Source organism: Thamnophis elegans, chromosome 5 (genome assembly GCF_009769535.1).
Source record: "Thamnophis elegans isolate rThaEle1 chromosome 5, rThaEle1.pri, whole genome shotgun sequence".
Classification (NCBI taxonomy): Eukaryota; Metazoa; Chordata; class Lepidosauria; order Squamata; family Colubridae; genus Thamnophis; species Thamnophis elegans.
Window position 1 is genome coordinate 24,402,398 of NC_045545.1, and position 15,566 is coordinate 24,417,963.

At 34.3% G+C, this 15,566-nt stretch overlaps 1 protein-coding gene across 1 annotated transcript in view; it reads right to left on the reverse strand.

Annotated features, from left to right (window-relative positions):
* The window catches only part of LRRC7 (leucine rich repeat containing 7), a 120,830-nt gene that overhangs the window by 39,002 nt on the left and 66,262 nt on the right, over nt 1-15,566 (reverse strand). The window contains exons 10-13 of the mRNA XM_032217205.1: nt 12,564-12,693; nt 5,635-5,750; nt 2,303-2,372; nt 1,023-1,122 (exon numbers count right to left, since the gene is read on the reverse strand). Coding sequence (XP_032073096.1) covers nt 1,023-1,122; nt 2,303-2,372; nt 5,635-5,750; nt 12,564-12,693 — 416 coding nt within the window. The remainder of the gene's footprint in view (nt 1-1,022; nt 1,123-2,302; nt 2,373-5,634; nt 5,751-12,563; nt 12,694-15,566) is intronic.

Here is a 15,566-nt window from a genome sequence, read left to right on the forward strand (position 1 = left end):
ACAAATGTTACTTGCTATTCTTTTAAATTTATAATGACTCTAAATGAAAAGGCACCGTTGCATGCCATGTTTTCCCCCCCCCCCCATTTCTACATTATTCATTTATGGATTCTACGCATTTCTATTTTGCTTACCTATCTTTAGTGCAAGAAGACAAAAATATTTCCTGGCCCTTTGAAAACTATTGAAAATTATTCAGAGCTTAATTTCACTCATACGTCTTTATAGCATAACCCCAAAACTATGACATTATAATACACAGCCTAAGACTTGCCATCCTAAATATAGAATTATTTTGATACGAGATCTGTTTTTCTTAAATCTGTGCAAGTTCTATTTTCTGTAACATTCTGGCTTTGGGACATAATTCTGACTGCAGAAAGCAAAAGCTAATCTAAAATAAACTGGCCAGGAAATCTGTAAAACTAAACAAGGCATGCCTTTCTGAAATTGCTTTTAAAGCCCTACATGGTATTGGACCTGGGTACTTGAGAGACCACCTCCTGCCAGTCACCTCCCAAAGACCTATTAGATCCCACAGACTAGGCCTCCTCCGAATTCCATCTGCCGGCCAATGTCGGCTGGCGACTCCTCGGGGGAGGGCCTTCTCTGTGGCTGCTCCGGCTCTCTAGAACGATCTCCCCGTGGAGATCCAGACCCTTACTACCCTTCCGGCCTTCCGCAAAGCAGTTAAGATCTGGCTGTTCCGGCAGGCCTGGGGCTGTTGAACTATCCAGCCCCATTCGAGGTTACGGCTGTTGTAGAATTTTAAATTGTTGTTTTTTATTTTATTTTTTGTATCCCCTCCCTTTTTATTGTTAGCTGCCCTGAGTCTCTTGAAAATAGGGCGGCATACAAACTTAATAAAATGAAATGAATGAAATGAGAAATATGTAAATTATTTCAATGATATTACAGTGATAAAAACAATAGAATTATTAATAAGATTTCTATTTACTTGTGGATATTAAATAAGCATTGTGTTATTCTGTGCATTTAGAAAAACTGGTTAATAATTTTACCTTCATCACTCCGAGGTTGCTGAGGAAACATGTAGTTAGTTAACACTCTTTGCTTTGTTTCTGGATGTGCCTCAGTTTGAAGAGGAATCAGAGCCTTAGACTGTAAATTAAAGAAAAATGCACACACACAATATATAATATTCTATGTCATGGGGGGAAAAAGTAACAATGAAGCAAATTAAATTATGGCATTAAAAATATTATGAATGTTAATAAGTAGTGTTTCATTACAAAGGGTACTGGTAATAACCTTTGTTTAAAAGTAAAACATCTACAAACTACAGGTGATGATGCACTATTGTGATTTATGTACTGTTAGTTATGTTGCCGTACTGTTTTGATACCTGGTGATTTTATGAAAGGCAACCCTCCATCAGAAGATTTATCTGAACGGGAAAAGACACCATGAAAAAAACTTGTCTCATTTTGTCTGACATTTTAGGGGAAAAGACACCTGAGCACAATTATTGGGGGCTTAGAATTTAAGAAACTCTTTCTATTTGCATGTAAAAGGCAACTTTTTTACATACTTACTCAAAAAAAAAAGTTTTACAGTGAGACAACTTGTATATAAGTGAATGATTTATATAAATAGAAGAGATGCTTTTTTTGTTCTGCAGGGTGAGTTAAATAGTTTTATTCATGTTGGGTAGATGTTTGTGTCCTATCTATGAAATAAAAACATTATCCAATCTCCTTGCCATGTTTCATTCTCCCCCCTCCCCCTTTCCTGGTTGGATTTCTCCCAACAAGAAGGAAAAGACATGGGATACTTCTGCAGATGAGAAATCTGAGTGATCCTATACTTTGTGAGATGCTTTTCCCGGACAACAGAGTTGCTCTGTAAGAATAATGCACATTAGAATATAGTTCAATTAAATATGCCTTTTGAAAAGTATAAATTACTAAGATAAATGATATATTAAGATAAACTCTGAACTGAACACTTCAGTCAGTTCAAAACGAAGTTATTTATTAATTATATTTTCTAAAACAAAATCTGGAAATACTATTTGTAAAAAAAGAAACAAAAAGTCTAGATATTGCAGACAGTTTCATAATACTCAGTTCTTTTATCAAAAATTCAAGTGCTTTGCCATCAGCAGATTCACTAAAAAATCTGATGATAGGTAAAAATTTGGGGAAACATACAGTTTAAACTTCTGTATCCAAAATGCATAATCTGAAATTATGACTTAATGATGTCATGACAATGAATTTTATAAATATACCAGTTCTTTTGTTTAGTTGCTATGTACAAATGGATATTAAATACATACCTGGTTGTCTGAAAGCCACAATGCTGCAAGTTCTTTAAGCTTTGTAAAAGTGATGGGTAAATTTTTTAACCTGTTTTTTTTAACAAAAACACACAAATATTTAGACAAAATGAATCCTTCCTGAATACAACATTATTTAGGTTTTTGACAATTATTTAAACACTTCACATGGATTCCACAATAAATATTTAATACTTTTTAATATATCTTTTAATTGTTTTAAAAAATATTTTAACAAAAAACATTCATTTACGGGTAACTTTTTCATTTAAAATAAAAAATGTTTCCTAAATCTTTAGATGGTGAAAATAATTAATGAAACTACTGACAATTTTAGCTATGATTTGCTCATCTATATGCAACAACTGTCAAGCACTTTTGAATTAGTTGGGATTTAGAAACTTCACTTTTATTAAAAAGAACAGAGTTTTTAATATATTTAATAGGAATATATTTTATTGTTTTAAAAATATTTTTGGCTGTATAGATTTCAGCTAGTCCTAGCTGGGATTTCTGTTTTGTGATGTTGCTTGGTTCCCCCGCCCCTTATTTAGAATTTGAAGACATTTATTCAAATTAGTTGTCAAATAATTTTCTCCATAATAACGTATAACAGTAAAAATGAAAGAGAGGCTGATTGAGGTTCTGATTTATTAGATTTATTAAACTATAATTTGGGAACTGGAGCTAAAACAGGTAATCCTCAATTTATATCCACAATTGAGTGGACCTTTCTTGCTATAGTTGTTAAGTGAATCACTGCAGTTATTAAGTTAGTTAGATGGTTGTTAAGTGAATCTGGATTCCCCATTACCTTTGCTTCTCAGAAGGTCATAAAAAGTGATCACATGACTCCATGACATTGCAACTGTCATTAAGTATGAGACAGTTGCCAAATATCTGAAGTTGGAATGTTTGTGTGAAAGGTTCCACCACAAAACCGCAGAGGACAAAATCGCGCTCGACGAAAGCGCGCATTTGACGTCATCACAGCGCGACGAAAACATGTGATCGAAAAATGTAAAAATAAAGCGAAAACCTTACCCTAACCCCCCCAAACCTAACCCTAAACCTAACCCTAAACCTAACCCTTAACCTAACCCTAAATCTAACCCTAAACCTAACCCTTAACCTAACGCTAAACCTAACGCTAACCCTTAACCTAACGCTAAACGTAACCCTAACGCTCTAAACCTAACCCTAACCCTAACCCTTAACCTAACCCTAACCCTAACCCTAACCCTAACCCTTACCTTTATGTGAATCGGCTTGGTTTAATTTAATTTTTATTTCAATTTTTAATTTTTTTCGTCGTGCTGTGATGACGTCAAATGCGCGCTTTCGTCGATCGCGCTTTTGTGGACCGCGGTTTTGACGGGTCACATGTGTGAAAAGTGGTCATAAGTTGCTTTTTAGTACAATTATCATTAAACAAACTGTTGTAAGTCGAGAACTACCTGTATAAAAGCAATAATGACCTATTTCAAAAAATATTTTAGCTATTCCATTTATGTAAGAAATCTCTTGCTTTTGCAAGAGATTTCTTACATAAATCTCATTGTTACACACTTCACTATGTCTCATTAGCTATCAGTTTTGTATAAAATGTGATGTGACACTCCTTTCATGCTTCTGTCACAAAAAGTGAAAGCAATTTGGTGCATATATAAACCAGCTCATGCCACTGAAGTTGCTCATGCAAATGCTGGTGTCATTCTCATTCTCTCTATTATACAGCATGCCCAGAACTTATCAAATAGAAAGAAATTCTTAGAAATATAATAAGGTTATAAACTACATTCCATTGTTGAAATCAAAAGAAGCTTTTATGTTGAACTCCAAATTATTTTGTATTAAATGAAAGAATAACCATTCTAGATCTGAATAAAAGAATTATCTATCCAAAATTCTATATTCATAGAAGATAATCATATGTCAACAGGAAGCCTACAAGTAGCAATATTATTTTCACATTCATTTCTTTAACAGTTGATATCAAGAGACCTAAGGTAAAGGTAAAAGTTCCACTCGCACATATCTGCTAGTCGATCCCAACTCTAGAATGTGGTGCTCATCTCCATTTCAAAGCCAAAGAGCCAGCACTGTCCGAAGATGTATCCGTGGTCATGTGGCTGGCATGACTAAACAATGAAGGTGCACGGAATGCTGTTACCTTCCCACCAAAGGTGGTTCCTATTTTTTCTACTTGCATTTTTACATACTTTTGAACTGCTAGGTTGGCAGAAGCTAGGGCAAGAACGGGAGCTCACTCCGTTACACGGCACTAGGGATTCAAACCGCCGAACTGCCAACCTTTCTGATCCACAAGATCAACATCTTAGCCACCGACCCACCGCATCCCTATCAAGAGGTCTATAGTGCTGCAAAATGTTTAGGAGCGTATTTAGTTAAATTCCTCAATTAAAAGCCAGAAGAAGGAAAGATATTTTTATATTAGCTCAAGCTGCCTTTTAGTACTTGTTTCACCTAAACAAGTACTAAATATGCACCTAAATAAGCACAATTATTTGCATTTAGTATACATTAGTCAAAATGAAAAGTGACATAGTTTCTTTTCAAAATTACATTTGAAGGAATCCCCTATGATTTTTTTTCTTCCTTTGCCTATGGGGAAAAAGATTTGTTGTTTTCTAAGCAATAAATATTTCAGGTGCTCTTTGGGATAGAAGGATCCATTCATTTCATATTTTTTTTAGTCAGACTGCCAAGAGAAATGTCACCTAGACTCAAGGATTTGTACTGGCATAGACAATTGAAGAGGGGTCCAATGAGAATTAAAGAAGAGCACAATGTGTATCTAAGTAAATGATCACTTCAGAAATCAACTTTTTTGGATAAGCATTCAATACTGATTAGTTTCCCTGCTGCCAGTTTCTTTGTCCATTAAGCAATTGGTAGTCAGAAATAGTTTCTGAATTACTGCACCCAATTAGATGACTATGTAGGAGCAGATACTATGTGCTACTTCAAACCTAACCTGACTTTTTTTTTCTTTTTCCTACTCCTTCTTGTTTCCTTCAATTCTAATTATATGTATTAGATTATCATTGATCAATTCCTTAAAAAAGCTCAGCTACTTTATGGTAAGAATGAAATAACTAGAGCAGGAAAATATAACACTTCCAAAACAGAAGTTCTTCCTGAGGGCAAAATATCTAGAAGCAAAAAGTATAAATTTATATTTGTTATTCTGTCAACTAATAATTTGGTAACATTTTAAAAGAAGAATATTTTAGTAATTTACACAGCAGATGGTTCTATATCCTTGTGATGCTCATAAAACAAGTACATTTATACAATAAATGTATTACCTGTTGTCACTCAAATTTAAGACACGGAGTTTCTGCATTTGACCAATTTCATCGGGAAGAAATTCCAGTTTGTTTGAACGGAGGGACATGACGGTTACATTTTTGCAGCTGCCAATCTATAGACAAGAAAGACAGTTGTTAGACATGTTCAATGAGATTACAACAGTTTAGGATTCATGAATTGTAATGCCTTAACATTAATTAAATTTAATTATTTTTCACAAATGAAGGCAAATATATGTGCCCCAGGATATTGTTGCAGGATCCAATCTGGATTGCTCATGGGGACCAGAGATTTTGTCTTCCAAGCTTTCAGATTTATGCTGGAGCCCATCATGTTAAGAAATTTACTAGCTTAAAGTCCTTATGTTCTCTGAATGATATGCCTAATATGCTTATTTCCCACATAATTTCTCTAACAATGTGATATCACAAAGTGCCTATTATTCTATTACTGGAGCATGTTTTAACAGCATTCATAGGTCTAATTAGTTTATTAAAAAGCAAACTTTCTCTAAGTTGCTTGCAATCCTTCAAAGGAGTTGTGACCTAGCTCTTTTCTCACACCAATGGGGAAAATATATATATTCATTCAGGTTAGCAATGAAAAATGTATCACTACTCTGGCAATGCAGTTTGTTTGTTTATTTTAATGTATATGCCATTCCTACATAGACAGCTCACAATAAAATATATTGCAGGGTCCAATCTGGTCAGGGTCCCAATTTGGAGCTTGCAACATTATCCTGAGACATGTATATTACCTTCGTTCATAATAAAATATATCTATGAAGCAGATATTTTGAGTTACGTTAAAGGTCCCTAACTGATATTTAATTAATGTGTGATGACACTGTACGTATCTTGTATGGATAATAAAGTGATCCAATACCTATACTGATAGATAGGATGAAGAGGATGGAACATGGTCACCTATATTTTTGAGGATTACATACACATAGAAGCTCCTTATGTTGCTTTTATTTCTTTCCTCTGTCTATATAGCCACCATGCATAATCTGTAGAGCCATGAGGCAAAAGTGGGTGGGTATTAATGGAAAGTGAATCACACAAGAAAAAAAAAGTGTTTTTTTTAAATAATAAAATAACAAAAGACACCTTGCAACATTATTAATAAAAATGGAAGAAGGGCATGATGATATGCAATGCAAATGCAGAACAAGAGCCCTGTTGTCAATTCTCAGATTATGCCACCAAAGGAAATCAACATTGAAAACTAGTACACGTTAGAAGTAAAAAGCTTCACTTGTTTCATCTTGCTCAGCTTTTGCAGTTTTTCCACTCTGCTATACTTCAGATCTATTAGCTAGCACTGTTGACCATATAATCACCCTGATTCTCGACATGAATCAGTTTCTAACTCTCAGAATAAACGTTATTTTAATTAGCTTTTCCTAATCTGGATAGAGTTAATAGAAGCTGTGGTACAACACATATGGAAGGCATCAATTTCTGAAAGGCTGTTCTAAAGTAATACGCGTATATGGGGTTAATATCATTGCCACTTTGAAAGCATCCTCTGAAAGAATAGAAAAGGACAAAAACATATTTGAGAAGCCCCATGTTTTCAGAAGCCAATGGATTAATTTCTGCTTGGAATTTGTTGAATAATTTTGTTCATATCTGATGTTTTTTCAAGAAATTAACACTTTATCTAAACTATTAAAAAACTAAGTATAAGATTCAGGTTTTGAATGTAGAATCCATTCACTATACCAATATTCCCTTGGACTCCCTTAGAAATATTTTTAAAGAAATTGAACTGGTTATTGATTAATATTTTCCCCTTTGTACATCTCACTTATAAAAAGATAAAATTATAATATATGAAAACTAAAACATGAGACTCTACTTTAAAAAAATCAGCATTAAAGAAATGGCCCAATATTTTAACAAAGCTTAAAAGTATTATACTTTTAAGGACTAAATGCTCTGTAGCCTCAGGATATGATTTGCCAAATACCACAAGCATTATAAAAAAGTATTAGAAGACTGATTAATTTCTCCAAAGAATTACTAAAAAGTGGACATGATGAAAGATGAGGTGAGAGTCTTTTAGAATAAACTAAAAATAAGAAAACCATAATAGTTATTAAGAGTTATGCTGAAGGGAAATCTATACAAGGATAGTTGGTGGAATAATAAACTGGAAGAGTCTGCAGGTAACATAATGTATGATTTGCTGTAAAAATGTGAATGGCATATATTGTGTAGAATGAAAATCAAGAAACAGTGTTGGTAAGAAAGTAACCAAAAAGTATAAGAAACAGTTAAGATTAAAAGAAAAAGAAAAATGATTTTGATGAAAATAAATAGCTAGGAAGATAATGAAGCAAGAAGTTCCTAGCTGAGTGAATGGAATTAAAAATGAAAACAGTAAAAGTATTTGGAATGAAACTGAAGTGAGGAAATGATGAAGATATATTTGTAGTTTTGTATAAAACTGAGAGTAGTATACAGAAAGTTTTTTTTAAAATGCTATTAATGCAAATATTCAAGAAAACTAATAAGGCCACAGAAATCTTAAAAGACAGATGTTACTTGCTTATGAAGTAGTTGTGTAAAGAATAATGTATGTATGAAAGCTAAATCCATTTGTGATGATTGGAAATTGCTGCTTTGTTCACTTTAGGAAAGGAAAAGGTTATTTGGAATGAATGTGAAAACTATAGGAGGATTACTTTGTGAAATGTGTCTGGGAAATATTAGTAGCAAAATTTTGAGTTAGAGGGTCCATGAAGAGATAATAAGAAAAATGTGGAAAATGCAGGATATCTTTATGCTTGGCAAGTTGTGTGCAGATCAAATTTTTGCTCTTCAATAGATCATTAAATCATATGCTAACATAATCAAGCTTATAATGGACTTGTATATGGAATTGGGAGACTGATAAGGAAATAAAATACGCATGAACATAAGTGGCATGGTTAACAAATAGTTCAATAACTAAATGAGGAGACTAAGATAAAGTTTTGTGGAGTTCCCCTGGTTGCTTCATGCATTTATAAACAAATGTATAAGGATTGCAAGCGATGAACATAGATGTAAGTTGCTTGGGTACATAAATATGTCTTCATACGTTGTATGAAGACACTGCTGTGTTACTAGCTAAGAACTTGTATGATTTATAGTGCTGAGTGTATCGGGCATATCTGAAAATCAATGTATTAAAGAACAAAACAGTGGTATTTGAGAAGAAAAATGAAGTGAATGATTACAAGTATTATAAATAGCAAAAATTAAAGCAAATAGATGAATTTCTGTACCTTGATAGAATATTTACTAAAGATAGGAGGATGGATGGAAATATTTTATTATATGCAAATGCTGTAAGAAAAGTAATGGGTAAATAGCCAGTCTGTTGAGAGAAAAGAATGTCTTTCAAAAGAAGCAAAATGGCTGAGTATAAAAGCATGCTTCTACCCACTTTATTATTTGAAATGAAAGGCTTGTCAGAAGGGTATGAAAATAAGTCGAATGCAATGAGAATGGATTACTTAAGAAGTATGTGTTGTAAAAAAAAAGAAGAAGAGAGAAGGTCAAGGATGAAAGTTGTTTGAATGAATGTGGAGTAACCAGAAAGAAGTACATGGAAGTGGTTGGATGATATAGAGAGAATGGTTAGAAGGGTAATTGTAAAGAAATATATTACAGAAAATATATTTGGTTGAAAGGAAGTGGTGGTTGAACAGAGCTGAAGAGATCTTAAAAAGAAAGGGGTGAGAAGTATAAAGTAAAAGCAGGTGTATGAAGCATGTTATGGATATGGAGATATAGCATGATAGTATATGTATATAAATGGGAAGCCTGTCTGTGTAGGTATTTTTTCCTGTAGCCAATAATCATGTTTCATATGTTGAATCAACCAAAGAAGGGTGGTCAAAATGTCCATGTCCCAAGGGAAAACAATGAAAAGTGTATTTTCTGGAAATCCTTCTAATCCCTTAAAAACAGCTCTGCTCTGTGTCACTTGACTGGGAGTAGCTTAGAATGAATGAATTAGCATCCTTCCAAACTGTCTCTCCCATAAGAATAGATTAGGGAAAATTTTCAGACATTTTTATTTCCACAGATTTTGTAACAAGCCATCAAGTTTGAACTCAATCCTTATTTTGCTGTTTCATTCTGCCCCCCCCCCCCCATCCCCACTAATATTGGTCCTCTCAGAAATAGTTTTTGGAGTTATCCTGCTGATAGCAGATATGCAGATCCCTGACTCACTTTACATAATTTTTAATGACTTTCTATTTGGTTGAAATGCTGTCTCTTAACCAAACAAGCTAAAGACCACTGGAACTAATAAAGAAAAAGCATAAAGTGATCATTCTACTTAGGTTCTGTGGAAGAATGTTGTTCAGATTTCCAGGAGGGAAGGCATGCATTCCAGAGGAGCAAGAGACAGCTCGGTTTAGAGCAGTGGTTCCCAGCATAGGGCCTACGCCCCACTAGGGGGGCAATTTGATTTTTAATGAAGGCAATTTGAACCTTGTTTAAACCAAGTTAATGGCCTTTTAGGCTTCCTCTACGTAAGTTCACTTTTTGAGTAAAGTAAGAATTAAATGTCATGGGACGGGGCGGTCAGGATTTTAAAGATGCTTAGGTGAGGCATGGCCAAAAAAAGGTTGGAAACCACTGGTTTAGAGAGTTTGTTTGGGTGAAAGAGAATTAAGACATCTTAAGAGTATATGTTTTATGGTGTAAGTACTTTGCTTTAGTTTGGGAAGATTCTGTCTATAGGTAGGAAACATTAAAGGAAACTGCTTAGAAAAGTCTCAAAATGCCTTTCTTGGTTTTTGAAGACTGATGGGTCCAGTTAGCAGCTTTATAGCTATATTGTGTATCCTGAAATAAATGCAGTTGTTGAAATGTTTTCAAAAACATGAAATTCCTGCTGTGAATACTGGAGTTGAATACTGGAGTAGATAAAATGACCAGAGACAATGATTAGCTGGGCAGTCAATGATTGGATCTTGTTTTTTTACTTTGTATGACTGAAATTAAATGAGAACATTCTGAAACACTAAGATTGCAATCATGTTTGATCACTAAAATTAACCTTTAATTAAAATTAACAAAAAAAGAGAACATTTTTCTCTTAGACTGCCACTAGAGTAAACTTTGGATGATTCTTTAGTTTCTAAGTCATCTGCATTGCATTTTTATTACTGTTTACTGCAAAATAATAGATAATAATGTTCACTTATAATCACATTGTCTGGATCTAGACCGTAAGCCACATTCTCTGCCATTCTGCTTCTTGGATTGCTATACACTATGAAAGACACCTCTACAACAGATGAAGAAAGTCATGTGGAAGTATATCTTCTATTAGAGGTGTATGGTTTTTTTCCCCACTTATAGATCATAGGTGCATAGTGCATGTATACAATAATAACACAAACCTAATCTTTTATTTTATGAGGACCTTATGAATGAGATTGCTCTTTTTCAAGAACATCTGATGCCTTGGAATGATAACCTGCCCTAGCAAGATTGTAAAAATTCTTAGAGCTGTTTCTTATAGTTGTTAAACTGTCTGTTTACTTGTGGTATAGAGGAGGTATGATGAAGAGGAAGGAGAAATCAGTTTTAGAAAACTGAAAAGATTGCTATTGAATGTGCCCATAATTTTTCTCATTCAATAAAGCACTGTCTCAGGTCTCATAAAGGTAGAAATCAGAGTTACAAATATTATACTCTTCTAATTATATATGTTCATGAATAGGTGTTCCAGTTATCAGTCTTGCAAGCTATGCTAATAAAAGGGAAGAAATCAGAAACAATTCTCATAATAGAAAACCAGTTGATTCTAATGTCTGCTAAAGATGCAGGACTAAGAAGTAGCTGAAGATGGAGGAGGGAGGGAATAAGATGTTTTTTATCATCTTTAACTGATTACTCCTACAGACATTTATGGAACCCAAGAACTGTATGGAACCTGAATCATGAAAACTTGGGTTTTTATTGAAAATTATGTTGTTTCTGTTGAAAAATTATTTTTCTGAAAATAAAAACAATAATAAAAGATTCCATACACAGAATAAAAAATATGCTTTCTTGATTCCATGATTAGAAAGGTTGAAAATAAAAGTCCCTCACCCAATGAATGATTAAAAATTGGGCCAAGAGTTTTCCAAAAATGCTACTACTAAGGCAAAATAAATCTGAAAGAAAAATGAAATTGGTCCTCCTTGATTATGCTTATGGATGTGGTCTGCTAGATGTTAGTAGTCCTTCAACTATTAATGAAGGAAAGTCTCCAGTAATTCGTTGGGTGTTTTTGCAATATAAATTATTCAGAAGGAATTATACAGGATGGCTTTTGCTGCCTGTTAACACAGTATTCATCTAACCACTGTTCTCCATATTACAGACCAATACTACTTTGATATCATAAAGAAATACCTTCAAATCTCCTGAGACTCTCATCATTTTCTTTTTGAAATGCATTAGCTGCTGCATTTCTTTCTGGACAGAAAGCAATTTAGTAGCACTAGATGACTGAGGGAGCTATCATCAATACACTTATACAGTAAAACCTCTGGTCATGGCCATAATTCATTCTGTAACTTTGGTTGCAACCTGATTTGGTCGTGACCCGAACCTAACCAAGATTAATGCAGTGGCCACAAGTGGGTTGCTGTTGTTTGTAAATAACACCCCCCCCCCAGGTTGTTCATGGTCAAAAGGGTTCGTGACCAGAGGTTCTACTGTAATTAAATCTGGAACTATTGCAAACTACAATAGTTCAAACTCCACCCGGATTTTGGATACTATCATTTCCCATTCAATAAATGACTAAAGCACACAGTCCTGATAACTCTTAATAATGATACAAATGAAAAAAAATATTTTAGATGAAGACTAGGCATTACTGAAGTAGATTGTATTTCCCAATAAATCCTTACTTCTCTGGGAAGTTCACTCAGGAAGTTTTCATCTACAGCTAAAGTTCGGAGATTGTGTAGATAGCCAGTGGTGGGAGGTAGAGACTCCAGTTCATTACAGCTGCAGTCAAATTCTTCTAATAAAGATAAACTGAAATGTTAAGTATATTTGTTAGTCTAGCTCTCAAAGGGATTAATCATTATTTTCTTTGCAATTAAGTTTCTACATTCAGATTTGTGGATTACGCAAAGAGGCATAAGATTTTCAGTGGGTGAAAATATCAATTATCCTACACATTTCTTTTAAATTACAAAATAAAGGTATACTGGAAGTGCAAAAGGGAGAAAGATTTGGAGCTGCTTTCAAATTAAAGCAAGCAATAATCCATTCAGTACCACTATTGTCAACAAAAACTTCCAGTTTTCCAGACTAAAAGCTACTTCACACAAGAAGATTTCTATGTGAAATTACAAATAACTACTATAAATGAAATAAGAAAGGTCAAATTCATAATGAAATGAACTTTATCAATATTTTTAAACTATCAAATCCTGCAAGAAAAATGGCAAAAATCGAAGTTGAAGTATTTTATACTTGTAACCATAATATCACATTTGATTTTAAAAATGTTTTAGTTTAAAAACTTAATGATTTGTTGGTTGCTATTACTTGAGTACTATGATTACAAATGATTATGAACAAACAATAGTGCCTAAAGAAAATGAATTACTTGAGCACTACATTTTCTTTAGGCACTATTGTTTGTTCATAATCATTTCTTAATTCCAACTGCATTAACACAGACTATTTAATAAAACAAAACTTTATATAGTATATCCTTCCACTTTGATTCCCTTAATGACCGTAAAGTATAAAAATAATTCACAATTAAAGTTATGGTACAGCCCTTGTAACATAGCTTTGTAAATCAGCCCTTGTAAATGAGGCATTCAAAGGAAATTTTATCATTTGTAGGAATGTTTTGTTTTTCAGCCTGATAGGTAACATTCTATATAGACCTTGTATCGGAAAAAGAAATACAGTGAAAAACAATTGCTGCTAAAAGTTTTTGGTGATATTATTGTAGGTAATCCTCGACTTAAAACAGTTCATTTAGTGAGCACTTAAAGTTACAATGTCATTGAAAAGACCATTTTTCTCATTTACAACCATTGCAGCATTGCCATGGTCATGTCATGAAAGTTCAGATTCTTGACAACTGATTCATACTTATAACGGTTCCAGTGTCCTGAGGTAATGTGATCACCTTTTGTGACTTTCTGACAAGCAAAGTCAATGGGGAAGCTAAATTCACTTAACAAACATGTGTACTAACTAAGCATGTTACTAATTTGTTAAGTGATTCCCTTAACAAATGTGGCAAAAAGGTTGTAAATGGGACAAAACTCACTTAGCAAATGTCTCACGAAATTTGGGCTCAATTGAGGTAGAAAGTCGAGGGCTACCTACAGTTATTGTAAAATTAAAGAACATATATCAAAATATGAATTTGAAGTTGTTTGATTAAATACATTTTCCTATTGTTATTTAAACTTTAGCAATTTTACTGGATTACCTTAAACATCTACATTTGACTGTTTACAAATATGTAAATCATCTCTGAATAATCTAGGAGATGATTTGGGGCAAAGAGCAGTTATTATTTAACAGGAATATATTTCAATTATGAAATGTAGGCGGAAAGAGGACATATTCTGACATCTCACAGTCTATAATAATATGTTTTACAGATGGCCAGATTCCAAACTTCTTTCTCACAAACTGCCTGAACTCATGAAAAGGTATGAGCATCCTGTAAACCCTTTCATTTGTTATCTTTAAAAGTCCTTAGTCTAAGAAATCTAAAACAATTGATCTATAAACAATAACCTATTTAGTTCCCCAAATATATTTTTCTGCTAGTAGCTACTCAACTTGTAGGAAAATTGACTGAAATCTATCATCCTTTTTAAAGCTAGTGGTAATTAGTAAACTTGGTTGCAAAGAGAACAGCTGAAGGCTCTGTTAGGTTTTTGATTTTATTGTTTGTGCTGCCAAGCTGCCATTCAAACCAGAGAAAGCAATTGTTTGGAAAGCTAACATTCAGACAAATTAGCTGAGATCCACTTTATGCTTGTACTGACAGAAGCTAATCCAGCCATAAGCATTGTACTTTAACAGACCACCTGGCAGAACAATCATGATTCATTGTCTCTACAGTATGCTAAAAGATGTGATATTCCTTTATAACTGTCATTATGGCCTGAAATAAATAAAGCTGAAACAGGAGAGAAACACTGGGTTTCTGATGACATTCATGGTAATATGACTCTAAATATTGCATGTAATCTTATAGAACATGGCTGTCAAACTCAAGACCTGTGGGCTGGATCTGGCCATGGGATGCTTAGATCTGGCCTGCGGGGCTGCCCTGGAAACAGCAAAGGACTGGCCCACAGTGCCCCTGCCAGAGAAAACAGAGTCCGGGCGGTCACACACGGCCCCCCCAAGCTCTGTTTTCTGATGCAAGGACCTGCTGCAGCCCTCTGCCAGTGAAAATGGAGCCCAGGAAGCCTTGTGCACGGTGCACGGTACACGGCGCACAGTGCACGGTGCACGGCACACGGCTTCCCTGGGCTCCATTTTTGCTGGCAGAGAGCTAGCAAAACAAACTAAAAGCAAAACAAAAGGAGAAATGTTTCCCCTTTTGCATTTGAGTATCCAAAAAAGGGCAGGAAAGGAGAAAAGGAAAGAGGAAAGAAAAAGAAAAGAAATAAGATGGGAAGACAGCAAGAAAGGAAAAAGAAGGAAAGAGGGGAAGGAAAAAGAAAGGAGAAGAGAGAAGGAAAAAGAAGAAAAGGAAGGAGATTATAATGAGAGGGAGGGAAGGTCTGGGGGAAATCCTGCCTTAGCACTTGGTCCACCAAGGGGGCCCCTGACATGAGTAAAGCCGAACTAGCCACACCTACCCTGGCCACACCCTGCCCCTTGAAGTCAAACACAAACCTGATGCAGCCCTCAAT